The sequence below is a fragment of the Staurois parvus genome, unplaced genomic scaffold (assembly GCF_062004578.1).
Source record: "Staurois parvus isolate SC_StPar_1 unplaced genomic scaffold, SC_StPar_1.0 ptg000436l, whole genome shotgun sequence".
NCBI lineage: Eukaryota > Metazoa > Chordata > Amphibia > Anura > Ranidae > Staurois > Staurois parvus.
In genome coordinates, this window is record NW_028318232.1 from 4,714,231 (window position 1) to 4,733,506 (window position 19,276).

The window sequence follows — 19,276 nt, forward strand, 5'->3', positions numbered from 1 at the left end:
CTTTAATAAATGGAGTTACACTAGGGCGGTTGTGCGTTCTCTGTCTTTTCTGTTTTATTGCTTTAAAAAAGGCCTGGATTCTTTCCTAGATACACAGAATATAACTGGATACTAACATTAATAGGTAAAGTTGATCCAGGGAATATTGGTTTGCCTTTCTGGAGTACAGGAGGGAATTTTTTCCCCTGCAGGAGCAAATTGGATCATGCTTTGCTGTTTTTTTTTTTGCCTTCCTCTGGATCAACTGGGTATAGGATTATAACTTTTTTTTATGATTGAACTAGATGGAATTTTGTCTTTTTTTAGCCAGACTAACTTTTTTACTACTACATCACCTCTTAGCTCTTGCTTGCTGCAGTGGTGGTAGAGGTAGGAAGACATAGAATTTACAATGCTGCCCTGATATCTGAGATGCTGAAACAGCATGGTAAGCTACTGAGGACAGAGTAGTTAGCTGAAAAATGAGGGGTAAACATTGGTTTCATAAACTGATGCCCCTTCTTCCCTGACAACTTCAATCCACAGCACCAAAACCTAGTGTACTGACTAGTTCCCCAGCTATGTCTACCAAAGACCAATGACATTGGGGAGATTGTGCCTCTGCCAAAGAGGTATCAGACAAGCAAAGCACTGCATCTTTTTTTGCAACCAATAAAGCTAATATTGAGTTATTGCTTAGGAACAGTAGTTTCAAAATGTTTATTTTTTTAATATAATGTATAGAGTTTTAAATATACCATTTATGAGGCAACTGTGCTTCCACATTGACATATGTGGCACCACGTTAGTTATGACCCTTCTTGTATCCCACTAACCAAGCAAACATTTGTAGTGGTAGCTTCACCCATTAAGGTCTGTATCACACAGGCTTCAACTTGTATAGGAGCAGTGTAACCAGCAAGCTTTTATGAAACTTTCAGAAAGTTTTTACAAAGCTTTGGGCAACATTCTTTAAGTATTTAGGCCTTGTGTACACTTGCAATTGAGGAGCGGTAAAACCCTGTGTCTGAACCACATTTTTACCACTCGTCAACCACTCCCTCATGTTACTGTTGAGGCAGTGGTTGTGCTTAAAGCAGAACATCACTCTCTCCAAGGTAGCATTGGTAAATAGACAGGAAAGTGTATTATATTGCCTTGCTTTAAGCAATTTTTGTACATTACTTCAGTTACTTTCTGGTTTCCATGCCTAGGCAAATAATGTCATGCATCCCAGGGGTCTTTAGGAGGGGAGGAGGGGTTTTCTTAGCTAAGCACACTCTCCTACCTGCATGCCTAAGATGAGGGTAGATGGATTCCAGGAAGTAAATGCTACATGAATCATCTGCCCTTACTCAAGTTGGCCATGACCATAAATGCTAATAAGAGTTTTTCAATGTGATCTTTTAACAAAATAAAGCATGGAGACATGGGTGGATAGGTGAGTTTGCTTTGAATATTAAAAATAATACAACAGCGTCTTTTTTTTTTGTGGTGCTCAGATTTAGTGAAGCTCCACTTTAAGACAGTAAAGTGGGTTTAAATGAGACCTTAAAGTGCCCTTCAGCTCCTGGTTGAAAATGTTATACCCAGATCTTAAAGGATAAGTTCACCTTTAGTAACATGTTACATGTTACACCCATATTTAGGGTGTAACATGTAACATGTCACTAAATGAGCCTCCCAATCCTCTGTTGTAATGGCGGGCCGGGGATGCATCTACTGTCGCCCATCCAGCTGCATTGCTTATTCACAGTGTTCTGTGAATGGGAGAACTACAATTACCATCAGCCATTGTGGCTGACGGCTTGTAGTTCTCAATGAACTACCAGGGCGCTGGTTAGGGCTTTAGGTAATTCATTGATTCTTCTGGTCATTGCATAACTGCCTGCCCGTATGAGATACAAACAGTCAGATACACCAACAGTCTGCAGGAGCCTTGCATTGCATCCACAATCTGCTGATCATAGGTGCAATGCTTTACAGGTTCCCAATAAAAAGAAATAATAAATGCACATTTTTTTTACCTGCAATAAGATTTACATTTATTTTTTTTTTTAAAAAGATGAACTTATCCTTAAATTGGAATACTGACTGTCATGTTTAACAAGCATCTAGCAGGCTGCAGCAGGCTTTCAACAAACTTCAAGCAGTGCTAAAGTCTTCTAGTAGCTTGTTTAAAGTGACAATGAGCATTGCCATGAGGATCTGTGTTTAGGATTTATAAACTGGAGCAGAAGGATGTTTTAAATGCTTCACGGAAGCTTGCTAAAAGCTCTGCTAATGCTTTGTAGAAAGCTTTCAGTTCACACTGCTTATATACAATCTGAAGCCTGTGTGAACAACTTCAGCACTTGTACATAATATACTGTGACTGGCAGCCTGGAGCAGTGCTGGGAGAAGTGATCGAGTTCCTTCTGCCCTGTAGATTACAAGGATCCTTCCAGGTACCTATTAGCCAGTAAGCACCATGATTTACTTGGTGTCATGGTTATTAATCCATCATAGTGGAAATGGTATAATTCAAATATGACATTGAAACACTGCAGTGAACATCACATGTAGCATTTGGGTTGTGCTAGTCTGCTCATACAAACCCAAGGGTGTGCATGGAGTGTGTGATTCACATTTTCCAATCAGATTAAAATAATACTTATATAAAAACATAGTATATACAGTAAATATATATGAGACATATGTACATTCAGTTTATAAGTGACACAGATTTACTGAATAGTATGTGAAATGACCCCTATCAATGTTATTCTTTCTAGGATCTTTAACGCTACTCCTAAGAATCCACCAACATGTTGGTTGTGCTAGCAGCTGTGTTTGTGGTCCATATTGCCACTACTGTAATGCTCTTTGTTGCCACCATTTCCAATGTAAGTATGAAGTGAGATAATCAAAAAATTTTTATCCATGTTTTTATTTAGCCAAGTAAGTATAAAGCTCCAATAAGTTTGCATAATGTCCAACTTTTGTAATAGAAAAAAGTATTTGTTCCTCAAAAGGATGGAAATGTATTGCATTGTATATCATTCTATTTTCAACAAGAAATATTTAGTAAAAAACTGAAATTAAATGAATCACATATACAAATATATGTGCCTATATACAGTAATTACCCATCTTAAATGTTTATTGGGCTTGTTAAATTTAATCAGGTACATGATAAATATTTGTAATGCAGTGTTATATGCAGGTGCATAGTAAATATTTATAGTGTACCTAATGGCAAAACCTTCTTACAGTTCTGGATAGAGTTGTGAGGGAGTTTTTATTGCTGCTTGTGTCTTTGTGTCTTTGCTAGGGAGATTCCTCCTTATTTTTGTCCTGGTGATTGTTTTCACTGGGACTCAAAGTGAGGGAAAATCCTACATTTAAATTTGTTTGGCTCCTTGGAAGATTTTTACCAGGCACTCACAGGTCTTGCAGAGTAGGAAGATCAAAAACAGCATCTCAGCATCTCAAAATCACAAATATATAATGTGCAACTCCTAACAATAGCATATTTAGGTTGTGCACCAAATACATTTCATAAATATTTTATTGTGAGTCCATATATAATCCATATATGTTACAACTTCTGTGATGTGTAAAAATCATGATGACAAATGAACCTCCTCCCCAAACATCACCTCCAAACATGCAGCATAACCACTTACCTACTGGGCACTTATATCCCCCTCCTGCCCAGGCCAGTTTTCAGCTTTCAGCGCTGTCGCACTTTGAATGACAATTGCATGGTCATGCAACACTGTACCCATATGACATTTTTATAATTTTTTCACACAGATTTCTTTTGGTGGTATTTACTAGCCAGTGGGTGTTTTATTTGTTGTGCTGTAAACAAAAACAAATTTGAAAAAGAAAAGTATTTCTCTGTTTCTATTATAAAATTTGGCAAACAGGTAATTTTTCTCCTTCACTGATGTGCATTGATGAGGCTGCACTGATGGGCACTGATAGGCAGCACTGATGGGCACTGATGAGGTGGCACAGATAGGCGGCACTGATGAGACGGCACTGATAGGCAGCACTGATAGGTGGCACTAAGGGGCAGCACTGGTGGGTGGCACTGACTGACGACACTGATGGGCACTGACTAACGGCACCACTGGGCACTGAAGGGCAGCACTGATGAGTGAAAATGATGGGGGGGCACTGCTGGGCACAGGTGAGTGGCACTGCTGGGCACAGGTGGGTAGCACTGATGGGCACAGGTGGGTGGCACTGCAGGGCACTGAAGGACACATGTGGGTGGCACTGATGAGCACAGTTGGGCAGCACTGCTGGGCGGCACTGCTGGGCACTGATCATCAGGGTACTGATCATCAGTGCCCTGATGATTAGTGCTGATCTGTTCGCTGACAAATTCCGGTTCTCTGAAGTACTTTCCTCACGTTGTGACAGCGTGAGGAAAGTGCAGCCGATAACCAGCAACTGTATTTACCTGGTGATCTGCTGTGTCATTGGACACAGGTTATCAAGTGGTTGGCCTTTTACCACATCACGTGATCAGCTGTGTCCGTAGGACACAGCGATCATGGAGAACACCGGGTGTGCATCCCTAGGGAAGCGCAGGAGGGTGCGTTCTGGGAGGACATCATATGACGTCCTCCCAGTACTGGACAACTGCACTGTAGCTGTCATTCAGCTATAGCATGGTTGGCAAGTGGTTAATTGCATAATGTAGAGCCCTTTTCCCAAAAGTCCAGAATGGTACCACCTGGCCTGTCCCCAACAATTCATCCTTTAAACATTCCATTGAATCTCCCTTCCAGGAAGCCATAGAATAGAAGATATTGCAGCATAGAAAAAAAACACCACAGCCACAGGGACAGCCTGTCCCATGCCACCTGATTCCTATTGCAGCTAGTCTCAATCTACATACAGCAACTCTGCCTGAGTGCCTCTGGATGTTCCCCTTCAAGCACATTCTCCCTGAGAATTGGTGACCAAAAGTGGCCACATACTGTGAACTAACCAGAGTTTTGTAAAGTGGTAGAATTATAGTTTTATATCTTGAGTAGATCCCTTTTTAATGCATGTTAATATTTTACTGGCCTTGTTTGCTGCAGCTTGGCATTGCATGCTATTGCTGAGTCTGTGAACTGCTAGGATCCCCAGATTCTTATCCATCCATGATTCCAGAGGTTATCCCCCTAGCAAAACCCTCCCTCAAAAATGTAAAAATTCTACCCTCCTCCCAGTAAAAATTTCCCCCATTCCCCTCCCAACTCAAATCCTTCTCCCCAATCACTTCTCCAAGCAGAAATCTCCTTTCCCCTCAAATCCCCCTCCCAGCAAAAAAAAACCTCTCCTCCCTAATCTCTTGTCCCAGAACAAACTCCCTACATCACAAATTACACAAAGTGCCAGGGTCAGGAGTGCATAATGTAAAGAATACAGAGGTCAAAGGTTGATATTGCAGAGAGTGTAGGAAGTCAGGAGTGCACAATGCACAGGGACAGTGCAGGGGACAGGAGTGCTTAATGCACAGACTACGTGGCTAAAGAGTACACAGCACATAGAGTACAGAGATCAGGAGTGTGTAACGCACAGAGTGCAGGAGTCAGGAGTGCATAATGCACAGAGTGCAGAGGTCAGGAGTGTGTAATGCACAGACTGCACGGCTAAGGAGTGCACAATGTGCTGCAGAGGCAGACAGCACTGGAAGTTATCAGCTAATAAGGTTTCCTGGACAATCTACAAGCAATTTTTTTACTTTTTGAAGAGATATAACAGAATACTTTAAATGGTACAGTATATATAATAAACCATAAGGGATCAAATATAAAAATGTCATTGTTTGGATTTACATACACTTTAACTTACAGTGAAAAAATTAATTCTAGGAAATTAATAACATAAAGAAATTTAGTAACCCTTAATTCATATGACACAGAACACTAAATAGTTAATACAATTTTGAAAATCCTTACCATAGAAGAGAAAAGTTTAATTGCATTTTTGTGACCTCATCTCTGTAATTCAAAAGATAACAACATCTGCTCTGCCAAGCAGCAGGTGTAAAAGCAGAGATTACGTCATATGCTGTCCACTCTCTCTGCTGTAAAAGGAAACTACAGTTTCCATCAACCACAGGGAATTGCAGTGAATGTGGGCAACTACACTAGGCCTGTATATGTTGAATGTGTCTGAGAGTATCGGTCCTCCAACCACTGCACTGGAGATAGAACTGCAGAAGAGATGTGCCAATACCAATGGCTGGGGAAATAGGAGGCATAGCAGCCACTGGTCTTATAAACAGGAAACCAAAAAAACCAGTTTGATTTAAAAATTAATAAGCTATTTCAGAGCAACTACAGAATGAACCAGAATATGGATAACATATTCAGTGAAGGTAGGAAATCAGCAACAAGGACATGCAAAGAGGTTTTTGTCCAGAGTTCTGCTTTAAGTTTCTATTTGAACATATTAATTAGGTCACCTCTAACGCACATTTGTTTCTGAAACTGAACATAGGTAATTTTTGTGCTGTTTCACTGTGAGATTTTGAATTGCTTTTAAGTACATTCCTAGCAAAAAAGGATTGTAGACCCCCATTCCCCTAATTTCCTGTCCTGCTCTCCAAATGGGGTTATACACAGCATTAAAAATTCTAGAGGGTGTTCTGTATTTCACTGTATTCACAACTGCCTCCGTGTGCAACAGCCTCTGTTAACTATACAAGGAATTCATTGTTTTCAGAAGATTGCTACACCTTCTGACTGCAGTATTAGAAGAAGTGGTTAAGCAAAACCATTGTATAGTATTATAAAGTAAGAACCCGAGGATGCTTATGTAATGAGTAAATATGGCAATATACAGTCCATACCTAACCCACTCAGTAAACTATGCTGCCATGGAGTTAATAGTTACTTATATATTTAGTCAGGTTGAAAACTAGTTCAACCAATACAAAAGAAAATATATATATATACACAATCCTATACCCACAGTTCTCCCAGTTTTCACAGCTCTTACTGTGGAGAAGGTTAAATCTATTTCCTCTAGAAGTAAATAGTGCCCCTTTGTCCTCTAAATTCACTATATGGACCACTTATGTATTTATACATACATGCATATGATTATATCCCCCTTATTCGCCTCTTCTTAAGAGAGAATGCATTCGCCTCAGCCAATCTTACCATATTCCACATTAATTAAGAACAAGATTTTTGTCTTTAGATATATGGCAATTTCATACAAATTTTAGAAAAGTGGAAAAATACAGTTTAATAACCATTTTTTATCAGCTATTGTTCAGGTAAAATTTGATGCTCGCTCTGTTAGACACTCTGGTTTCATATCTAATGTTCTTGTGCATTGACTAGACTATTAAGTATTATGAAGAATCTGAGTTCAGGTAATGCAAAGACAGAACTGTAGACGTGCAGAAATATGGTACGAAGTGCACCCTTGGAAATAAGAGGGTACTCAGTAATTAGACTTTGGGACTAATGATTTGCTAGCATTGAAAAATGTAAAGGTCTGTTAGGCACATGTGAACACACTAATGATAGCCTTGTTATTACAGGTGTGGTTGAAGAATACGCTAGGCACTGAGTCAATGGGCATTTGGATGCGATGCCAAGGAAATTGTGAATCTATATTTAATTTCATTCCTGCAGGAGATCGTAAGTATTTTTTGTTTTATTAGCTGTTCCTGTGTAATCTTTTCAACAAACGATATAAGACAATAGTACTTATGAAATTACATATTACAAATCAAAATTATGGGGGGGATTTACTAAAACTGGTGCACTGAGAATCTGGTGCAGTTGTGCATGGGAGCCAATCAGCTTCTGTCTTCAGCTTGTTCAATTAAGCTTTGACCATAAAACCGGGAAGATGATTCAATTCTATGCAGAGTTGTACCAGATTTGGCACCAAGCAGTTTTAGTAAATAACCTCTATGTGTTGTAATTAATCCACCACACAACTTTATGGCCCCTTTTCCACAGTCTGCAATGCAATGGGGTCTGCACTGCAATCCATGAGGTTCAAAATTTACAGTCCCAGTGAACTAATGTGGAAATTCACCAGACTGACTTTTGAACTTAAAGAATATTTAAACCCAACATTTCATATTCCTGACATTTGCTTGCTGTAGCACGTACTTATATGAAAAAGTATCCTTTTCTCTTTGTATTGCTTCCTTTGTGTGCACTCTCTCTGCTTTCTTATTAAAAGCTGACCACACTAACTAGGAAATCAGCCTGTTCTCCTCCAGTGATCAGACTTATGCTGACCCACCCCACCCCCTGCACAGCCATTCACTGGGAAAATTAGTGTGCTTCTCCTCCTCCTCTAGCTCTCTGTTCTCAGCTGCATAAGGAGCTTAGAGGGAATGTGATCACTTATTAACAAAAAGGTGTTTGCAGGCATACCTCGGTTTATGAATTTAATTAGTTATGCGGGACTTTTCGTATTGCAAAAAATTCGTAAACCGAAATGCGGTTTCCCACAGGAATGCATTGAAAACCAATTAATCCGTTCCGGAGGTCAGAAAAAAAAAAAAAAAAAGTATTTTATCTGTTCAAAACTCTTTATAAAATGCACTTTAAAGGCATAAATACTGTACAGGAACATGAATAAAAATTAATTCGTAAATGCATTGAAAACCAATTAATCCGTTCTGGAGGTCAGAAAAAAAGTAAAAAAAATTCTTATCTGTTCAAAAAAGGCATAGTACTGTACAGGGACATGATTAAAAAACAATTCGTAATTGCACTGAAATTGAATTAATCCGTTCGTATTAATTGGGGGTGGATGGTGGGCAGCAGGTTTTTGTGTTGCCTAGGACAGCACATATTCTAAACACACTCCTGGTCATAATGGGGTTTTGGATGTGCTAGCCCTCTTATTATAAAACAGCAATCCCCAAACTTTGGCCTTTTGTCATAGACAGTGGTGTATTTACCGCAAGGCAAACAAGGCATTTGCCTACGGCGGCATTTTTCAGGGAGGCAGCACTGCTCCCAAGAAGAAGGGACAGAGGAAGGAAAACACGCAGCATGGGGACCAGGTGGGATCCAAGAGAGGCTGCGGGCTGCTTGATGGTGTATGCAGAGCCTGACTCTCATTCCAGGGAATGTCTGGAGCTGTGAAGGCGAGTGTCTTTCTCTCTCTCGCTGATGATTTTTGTGTTGCCTAGGGCAGCACAAAACCTAAATACTCCACTGGTCATAGACCATGCAGGGCTTGCTCATTGCTCACTGAGAAGCTGTGTAGAGTGGCAGCAGATGCCAGGCACTAGAACTCAGAGTGTTCCAGCACTGGGTAATATAACAGGCCCTATAGAGTAAAGTAATCTACTAGAAAGAACAGAGCAGGATATGAAGCTTGACATAGAGGTAAGTGTCTATGAACAGCAATGATGGGGCATCACTTACACAAGGACACACCTGAAACAGAAGCACCATTTCTACTGACCAATGACACAAGGGCCTCACTGACACAGAGGCACTATTTGCACTGACCACTGACACAGCAGCCTTTTGTAGTCCCACTGACTACAGTTTAGCCCATAAACAGTGTGATAGACAGTAAATCTACCTTTTGTTAAAAGGTTTGAGGACCCTTTCCGTAAAAGGATGGACTCATGGCAGCCATATTGTTAGTGTATGTTGCTAGTATTAGGAAGGGCTGACAATCTCTGTAGACTGGAGAAATGCTACGTTATTCTGTACATTCCTTGTGTACCCCCCTTGTTCATAATTCAGTAGATGCAGCAATCCTTAGGACTACTTTTTTTACTTTAATAACAACTTATATATAAGAAGTCCATCCATGGCTCTTTTAATACACACAGTGGAGAAAAAAACATATCCACAAAGGGAAGGGAAAGGTGTTATTTACAAGACTATCAAGTGAAAGTAAAGGTAAAAAGACCTTACAAATACTGCAGCTGCTGACTTTTAATAAAGAGACACTTACATATCCAGGGATCCAGAGCTGTCCTCGCCCAGGCAGGTTCTCTGCTGGTCTTTGGGTGCTTGGTGCTCCCTTGTTAACTGTGGGAAGTCAGCTGTGACTCCTTGCAGCTTCACAGCTGGATCCCCACTGTGCATGTGCTAGCCATGCTGCGCCCTGCAAATGGTCCTGCAGCCTCCTGGGAGATTGCAGGTGGGATTGCCTTGGCAATTCTAGTAGAAGTGGATGTCATGAACGCGAGATCACTGTGACCAATATGTGACGACCGCGGCATCAGACCCCAGCCCTTCTCACCAAACTCGTGACCGAAGGACTAGCCAATCTAAAACCGCGCTGTCACGTGCGTAACAATGCCACAAACAGCTGCACCCTGCACAACGATTTTCCTGCTAATTGGACCACAATCGATATACCGGCAGCCTGAATGCACTTGTTACTGAGTCAGGTTAATTACGCAATTAACCCTTCACACTGCCACCACCTCCTTTTTCGTACAGAGAAAGAGGAAACTCAGCGATATCAGCTATAACACTATAATGGTTGAGATAATTGTCTGTATAAAACGGTCACCACAGGCAGGTTATACAGAGGGTTAAACAAACACAGTAGCGTCTCTTTTAGAGGCAGGAATTCATAAATTGCAATTAAGAGCTATAGAAACAGTTCAACACTTTCAGAAGGAACGATTTATTACTAAAAGGTCAAACGGGTGCAATAAAAATATTTACAGAAAAAGATTTAACTAAGATATATACAGAGACCGACAGCACAGCAAAGAGATATCAGAGAGAGGTGAAAGGGTTAAGGTACTTGCCAAAGTCCTGGGTTAGCAGATCCAAGTTTCAGAGCGAAGGGGCATAGGTCTCCCCAGGTGGTACTGATGTTAAAATGGGAGACGTCTTCAACTTATTTTTCTTAGGCCTGACAGCCCAATTTGTAGTTCCCCAGCAGGGGGTGTCTCTGAAGTCAAGGACCAATACCCCGTGTAGGGTGTGAAGGTCTGGCCGCGGACCTAAACTAGAGCCAAAATCTTGTTTAGTTCATATTTTGGCTCATAACTTTTCCTATGCACAAGTAACACTCCACCCGCGGGTAGATTATTATGCAGACACGTCTGAGGATTGATTAGATATGAATTATGAAATTATACACTGAATGGTTCCCAAGATCTACTTTTCTGCTTTCCTATGTATTCGGGACAAGGAGAGTGACCCATCAAATTGTTTGTCTCCTATTAGCCAATCTGACGATATGTCTGGTTTTTATGTAAGTCTCTCATATACTCCAAGATATGAGACATAGGGGAAAGATGGATTTCGAAAAGTGGTTATCTGATCGTGTTTCCTGGGAATGTTCTTTGAACTCCTGGGAAAGCTTGCCTTATCTTATATGAGGTGTTACATTGCACAGATTCTCTGAACAGCGAGGCCCCAGCTCCCTTGGGGACTTTATAGCTTCTAGCCCCCTGCTGGGCCCTGGCCTCCTGTGACACTCCTAACACACACACACACTGGCCAAATGTCGCTGTGACTCTCAGAGAGGGAGGGGGAGAATGAGGGGGAAATATGTTTGTCAGGATGGTTAACCCCTTTGCCAAGATGGAGGTTGAAGCCAAAATGGTTGAACCGCGTCCATCTCTGTGTGTGCGCTTGTTACAGTGGATACCTGCTAAAAATAGGTACCCTCTCCCCCCAAAACAAAAAGTCCCAAAAGTGTTGGGAAGCATCAGCGGTAGTTCCGTTTGAGGACTTCCTGGATTTATTTATTCCAAATAATGGGTAATAGAGTAGAAGCTGCTGGAATTTGCACAATCAAGCAGGAGTATTCAGAATTCCAAGGTGAACAGGGACAAATTTGTGAATAAACATAGGCAGATGCCACTGTTGGATATTTGGGTGGACTGAACATTTAATAGTTAAAGTGACACTAACCTGTGGTTAAAAAAAATAAAAAGCTATTCATGTATTTATTCCTAAAATTACATTCTATTGCTCTCAGCCTACCCCAAATCTACAGACTCCTTTTTATTGTTGTTGTGATCTGACATTTTGTTAGAGGGTGACTAAGTTCATTCTCCAGGGTCCCACTGTATGTAATAATGGAGCCAACTTCTCTTGCTCACTCCCAAGATGGACTATGAACAATGGGATTTGTAGGGTGCCTAGGGCAGTTCACATGACCACAAACTAACATGCACTGCTCATTCCAAACAAACAAAAGTGATAGGGAAATGAGAGATTCAGGAACTCATAGAGGACATCACAAGAAGACAAAAAACACGGTAAGGAACAATTTCATGAAAAATAGTTTACAAGGCTATTAAGCAGTGGAGGTATATGGATTATTTTTGAAGAATAAGGATATTGTTTAGTGTCATTTTATATTTCAATGTTTTTATTAAAAGAAACAAACAATAATCAATTGTGAAAATAAATGACACAGAGATTAAATAGAGAGATAAAAAAACATCGGACTTAGCAAATAGGTAAAGAACCAAACAGTCCCTCCGGTGCAGTCTGCAGACAAGGAGAATAAATCACAACAATAAACAGAAATCTGGTATATAGTGCACTATGAAAAACAATTAAACAATTAACAAGCATTATCAGCCTATAGTCAGGCACCAGTATGTAATACAGAAAAATGGCATGTTGGAAAATAAAGATGTTAAAAAAAAAAATTATGAAAAAGAAAGTGAGAATAAGAGCAGAGAAGGAAGGGTAAAGTAAACAAGGATCAGCCATAGTCCCATTAAGGGATGGAGAGGTATCGAATCCACGGATCCCATGTATTGTCAAATTTTGACTCATTATTATTAAGAATACAGGAGAGTTTGTCATTAATCATGATCCAATTAAGGTTATTTTTGACATAATCAAGTGGTATCACCGATCGCTTCCAATATTTGGCAACTGTAATTCTTGCAGCCATGATAATGTAAAGAATCAGTTTGATCGATTTTGTAGGGATACCCAAGGGTAGTGTAATTTTAAAGCATGAAGTATGGGTTTAGATATTGGCAGGAACGCTAAGTCAAGGGCTTACTTTAGAGATGATCTTACAGAGAACCTGTCATGAGAGAATAATGGAGGATGCATTAATACCTCTTTTTTTATGAATGCTAGTTCTCTGGAGGTCAGGTTCATGCTTCGGCCTCAATGCTGACTTAGAACAAGTACAAAGATAAAGTCCTTGCAATCAATTAAAGTGGTAGTAAATTCTGGAAGAAAAAATTATTCCCCTGCAGCATAATGTCATAAAATTCTAGTATGAACTGCATACCTGCACAGTATGACAGATGTATATTTCAAATGAAGCCCTCCAGCAGAGTGCTGCCATCACTGTTGGTACTTCCATCTTCACCCGGTCTTCCTTCCGGGTTTGAGCTATCTGGTCATTTGAATGGACGGCAGCAATGATGTCACTCCCATGCATGTACATGGGAATCATGATTGCAGCACAGTGCTCTAAGTTGATAGCACACTCAGAGTACACTGCACATGCATCAGTGATGTCCCCGGCTGCTGCAACTGTGAATATTATCTGTAGGTACACCTGTAGGTACAAGTGAAGAAGCAGCATTTGCTATCTCTTTAAGTTTCTGCTTCATAGAATACCTGGTATAATTTTAACTACTGCATATTTCTCACAGTTTCTTTATTTCTCTTTAACCATACTGGGTGTTTAACATGTGGAGAATATTTACATAAAATAGTGTTGGTCCTTAGAATGTATCATTAACTATTCAATTTTTCAGTTCATCTCTAAGATATTTTTATTTTTTAGATGCTTCTATGAAAACGGTTGAAGCTTTCATGATCCTGTCCATTATATTCTGCTGTTTTGCACTGATCTCATTCATTGCACAGCTCTTTACTCTGGGTAAAGGATGTCGCTTCTACATCACAGGAGCCCTCATGCTTTTCTGCTGTAAGTATCACTATTACTTGTAAACTGCAATGCTGTGCATGATCACAATAACAATAACTATAAATTCTTATACTTTCTGATAAAACTTGAGAACTTTACATTAAAATTGAGAGTACACAGCTGACCTATTGAATCGCACTAGTTTTACCCAGCGGTATCCCTGTATTTGCCTGTGGTTTTTAAATGACCTTCAATCCAAGCTTGTAAAAGGGTAGACATATGTTTTAGGACTTTTTCATCTCCCTTAGTCCGCTATAGCCCACACAGCAGCTTTGCTATGGTTTTGTTTTGTAGACTTTCAGGATTTAGCACTGTTGCAATTTCTGGAAATCACTGCTAGTTTACTGACTGATTTCACTTGTCACCTGGAGTTGCCTGTTAAAGCAGTATTAAACCCAATTACATTAATGTATTTTATTGCATATAACTAATTCCTAAACATAGTGGCTGCATTGATTTTCTTTTTTTAAGCTTTTTCTTTATTTTCTCCTGGTGATCCTGCCTAGATTTTTGTATGAGTATTCTCATTAGTACATTTGACAATATGATGAATGCCATTCCAAAGTACATAAACAAATTTAGCTTGCTTTTAATATTTGATTTTGGAGTGAATGACATTTCCTGAACAAAAACCATATTCATTGTTAAAAATTCATGCATATGAGAAGAAAATTTAATCCTACTCCTTTAAATTTTCAGGTCACTGCAGTCCAAAACAAATGCTGGTTTGACCCCACTAACAATTAGAAAATCAAATGAACATTCTTAAAAATTAAACATTTCAAACTAAATTCTGCTAGTGTATGGCCACCTTTAGTCAGTTATTTTTCAACTTTTTTTTAACAAACCAAGAGGTCCAGCAAAAATGGTATTTAGAAGGCTGAGAGCCATTTAACGCTGAGACAAGGGTGCTTACAATGGTCAAATATTATTCATTTATGTAAAACCTTTATCTCAATAGGGAAAAAAAACTACTGCAACTGCTTAAAAAGTGGTTGCTGGAGTTACACTTTAATTTGTTAGTCAAGTCCACCTAATCTGCTAATCTAACACTCACCTCTACACAGATTGACAGTGTTGCTGTCCAAAGGTGTCTCCATTACTCCTCCAACCAGAGTGAAGGCATTCTAAGGGCCAGTTCACACCACAAAAATGCACTCCAGATGCGTTCTGGATATGTTTTGATTTCCAGTTCACACCACACTCCGTTCCAGTGCAGTTTTGATGCTGTTTGCTATGTTCCAGTACAGTTCTGTGCACAAAAAAATGCAGCATGTTCTACTTTTTTTTCTGCACCGGAAACTGACTGAAAGTGACTGCACTGGTGTGAAATAGGGCCATATGGAAAACAGAATTTTTGATGCAGAAAAAAAAAACACACTGGACTGCATCTAGTGTGAACTAGCCCTAAGACTTGAAGTGTGTTGCTGTCCAGATTACCCTATGAAAATAAAATAAAAACAGGTTTAAAAAAAACCTAATACAGCCATTAGATATAAAGCAGTTCTAAAGGCTGAAGGTGTTTTTATTCTATAAAACCTTCCGTGTGCATCTCCCCCCTCAGCTCCCCCTAATACTTACTCAGCCCGATCGCCAACCAGAGCTGTCCACAAGAGCAAAGGCTGTCCCGGGTCTCTCTATCCTCAGTGGATGAGACATAGCAGCAGGAGCCATTGGCTCCCACTGCTGTCAATCTTAGCCAGTATGGAGGGAGCATGAGGTGGCTCGGGAATAAGCACGCACAAATGCCCCCAGAGCAAGCAGTGCTGGGGGCACTCAACATGGGGGAGGGACCAGGAGAGCCAGCGGGGAACCCGAAAAGAGGAGGATTGGGGCTGCTCTGCTCAAAACCATTGCACAGAGTAGGTAAGTATAACGTTTGTTATTTACAAAAAAATTATGGAAACCTTTAAAGTGGCTGTAAAGGCTGAAGGTTTTTTGCCTTCATGCATTCTAAGCATGAAGGTAAAAAAAAACCCTCTCTGTGCAGCATCCCCCCAGCCCCCCCTAATACTCACCTAAGCCCCCTCTCAATCCAGCGATATGCTCTGGAGTCTTGGCTACCCGGCACTCCCTCTTCTCATTGGCTGAGACAGAAGCAAGAGCCATTGACTCCCACTGCTGTCAATCACAGCCAGTGAGCCAATGAGAAGAGAGAGGGGGTAGGGCTGAGCCACGGCTCCGTGTGTGATTGAACACATGGAGCAGCGGGTGCTCCCATGGCAAGCTGTTTGCTGTGGGGGGACCCAACAGGAGGGAGGGGCCAGGAGAACCTGCTGGGGACCCGAGAAGGGGAAGATCCAGGCTGCTCTCTGCAAAACCACTTCACACAGCAGGTAATTATAGATATGTTTGTTATTTAAAAAAAAAAGCCTTTAGAATCACTTTAATATCACTTTGAGCATTGCTAAGCTGCAATATATACATTTCTTGGTTTTAGGGTTTAATACATCTTTAACTATTGGCAGTGGATTTTCACCTTTAAAAATGGATCCTTCCTGCATCAGAATGTAATCTTACTGCTGTCTTAGAAACACCATTTTGGTGATCTGGCAGAGCTATGAATTCCAGTACAGAGATTTTGACTCAGGAAATCCCAAAGAATGCAAGAAACTTTATGATGATTCAACCAAAACAAAAAATAAATTGTTTCAAATAATTGATGTCCAATTCTTTCTCATTCACAGGGCTCTGTATCCTTATTGGAATTTCAATCTATACTGCTCGATTTGCAAATGCTTCTCTAGGTTTTTACCATGCATATTGCTTCATTTTGACGTGGATCTGTTTTTGCCTTAGCTTCATACTTGGAATTCTCTATATGGTCCTGCGGAAAAAATAATAATTTTACAGATCTCTATTAACCATATTGCCTGTGAACTCTAACTTCAAAAACAACCCCCAAACCTGTCAGTACAAGTACTGCTCCATCATGATGGCATAGTCTGCAGGGAAAACTCTGTGGGTTACTTCTATCAGAGGCACAAAAAAAAAGTTGTAATGTTTAAAATAAATATATGACTTATTGAGAGTAAACAATATAACTGAACAACTGACCATTTTTCAATTACAATGATGCTGTTCAAATTTCTTTACATAAAAAACAGGTATATCTAAAATTATCTCCAAAGCCAAAACTGCGATTTACTTTGAAAAAAATATTTAGGTTTTAACTTATTTTAATTGTATTTCTAAAATGTTGTTAAGTAAAATGCGTTCTGTATTAGGGACACCGAGTGGCAGCCTCTTAGTATTGCACATTAACTTCATTACCAAGAGAATTGCACAGCAAAAGGGTGACTATATTTAGATTTTTTACATTTTGTCATGTTGAACCCTTATACATTATGTAAAATCAAGAGAGACAAAACAAAGGGCTCTGTGTTTTATATATACATATGTTTAGATAGTATTGTTAAACATTTATAATATTAAAAATTCTATCATATGAAACACTTGTATGCTACTTAATGCTATAATGTGTGTGTGTGTATATATCTATATATATATATATATATATATATATATATATATATATATATAAAAACATAGTTAATTGTTGTTCTTAAAATTACCATTCTATATTGGAAGTTATATAGCACGGATCTCTTGTTTACATCTGCTGAGTGCAGTTTAGATTTGATGGCACCACCACAACAAGCTCTTTCTGGCATGCTTGAATTTAGACTAAATAGTAGCAGTTTGCTCTATTCACACTAGAAGATATGAAAACAACACTGGGTGCCAATAGGGGATATATTGTTCTGTTTAGGATGACTGAACCCCTTATTATTTTTGGGTAAGTTGGCATTTCTTTTAAACATTCTTTGCAACACAGCCAACAAGACTCATAAATATCAATGTATACAACAAACACCATTCTCCACACAGTATGGGGTAATGAATGCCTAACATTATATTCCATCCCCCAATCTAAGCTCACAAAATGTTCTGTTCAGGTCATAACTATGTCTATTTTAAGGCTCCTTTTACAAAGTCATTCCAGCAAGATCAGTCTGTCAGTTTTTCAGGAGGATCTGAATGGAAGCTCAATGTTAGTCTATGGGCAGGCATGCATAAACATACATGTGTCCACTGACATCCAATTTTGCCTTTCGCGTACACATAGGCAGGGGCAGACTGACCATTTGGGCACTGGGGCACTGCCCAAGGGCCCAGGGTCATTAGGGGGCCCCATGAGATGCCCCTAATACCTTTCATAGGCTTTTTTGGGTGTGGTTTAAGTGTGGGTGAGGACACATTGGCCCCATGATCCCCTATTGTCCGGGGCCCCATTAGTTATCAGTCCGCCCCTGCACATAGGTTAAAAAAAATAGAAATGGTCTGTATTCTTTTCCATTATTTGGACATAAATATAGTTACATAGTTAGTCTGGCTGAAAAGCCCATCCAGTTCAATCATAATATGTTGTTGATGGATTCTAGGTAAAAGGATGTAAATGGGTGCACATCAGTTTAAATCCACTTGCCAAAAGACGCCACATTGGTCTATTAAGCTCTATTTTTTCCTTCATCACAAGATGAGGAAAAGTCTGAACAGACGCTGATGTTCCAAAAAAAAAAAACATCTGTTCTGTTCTGCACAGATTCAGTATCTGTTCATGGATTCCCTACTGCTCAGATTGGGCACAACTCATGAGAAAGGACCTCAATGCAGAAGAACCATGTATAACCATGTATTGTGCAAATATTAAAATATGTTTCTACCAATATCACCAATGTTCTCAGGTATATAGGTAGACCTGGGATTTTCCTTTCTCATTATAGTGTATATTCCTACTAATGGGCATTGTATATTGTATGAGGGCTATTGCTTCTTTTGGAATGGAAATCAACCTACTTAATGCACTAACTGTAAATATTTTGATACAGCATTAAAAATCTCTATAGAACTCAGTTTACTTTATTCAGAACAATGTGCCTGTGTTTTTATTTTTCTTCTGTTTCTTTTTTTTGTTCTCCAAAATCAGTGTTTTTCACATTGAAGTGTTAACTGCTAATAAAGCACAAGCCTAGCTAGCATTGTATATAAAAACTTCAGGAAAATTAAATGTGCCAGAAGGCATTTCCAAATTCCACGTTATTTCCATGAAGGTGAGCAAGTGAAAGCTGACAGCAAATTAGGTGTGAATTTTCATTTTCTAAGCTACAGCAATAGTAGCTGGAATGTGATATAGAAAATCATTTTGTTATGTTTTGTATAAGCTCAGCTCAGGTATACCACATTAACACAAGTGACTGCATAAATGTTTTGTGAAGTCTGCCCAAAGAACCTGAGTTAAGTTTAGAAGTTCTTTTTACCCTGAATGACGGTTGATATAAATAAAGAGCAATAAAGAGGCTATGAGTTTATGACTATGGGCCTGATTTACTAAAGAAATATGGACTGTACACTTAGCAAG

The 19,276-nt window shown here is 39.5% G+C and overlaps 1 protein-coding gene across 1 annotated transcript in view; it reads left to right on the forward strand.

Moving 5' to 3' along the window:
* The window catches only part of EMP1 (epithelial membrane protein 1), a 63,002-nt gene extending 44,212 nt beyond the window's left edge, over positions 1-18,790 (forward strand). The window contains exons 2-5 of the mRNA XM_089687697.1: positions 2,754-2,864; positions 7,526-7,625; positions 13,711-13,854; positions 16,542-18,790. Coding sequence (XP_089543823.1) covers positions 2,787-2,864; positions 7,526-7,625; positions 13,711-13,854; positions 16,542-16,696 — 477 coding nt within the window. The 5' untranslated portion in view covers positions 2,754-2,786 and the 3' untranslated portion in view covers positions 16,697-18,790. The remainder of the gene's footprint in view (positions 1-2,753; positions 2,865-7,525; positions 7,626-13,710; positions 13,855-16,541) is intronic.
* Positions 18,791-19,276: the final 486 nt, after the last annotated feature.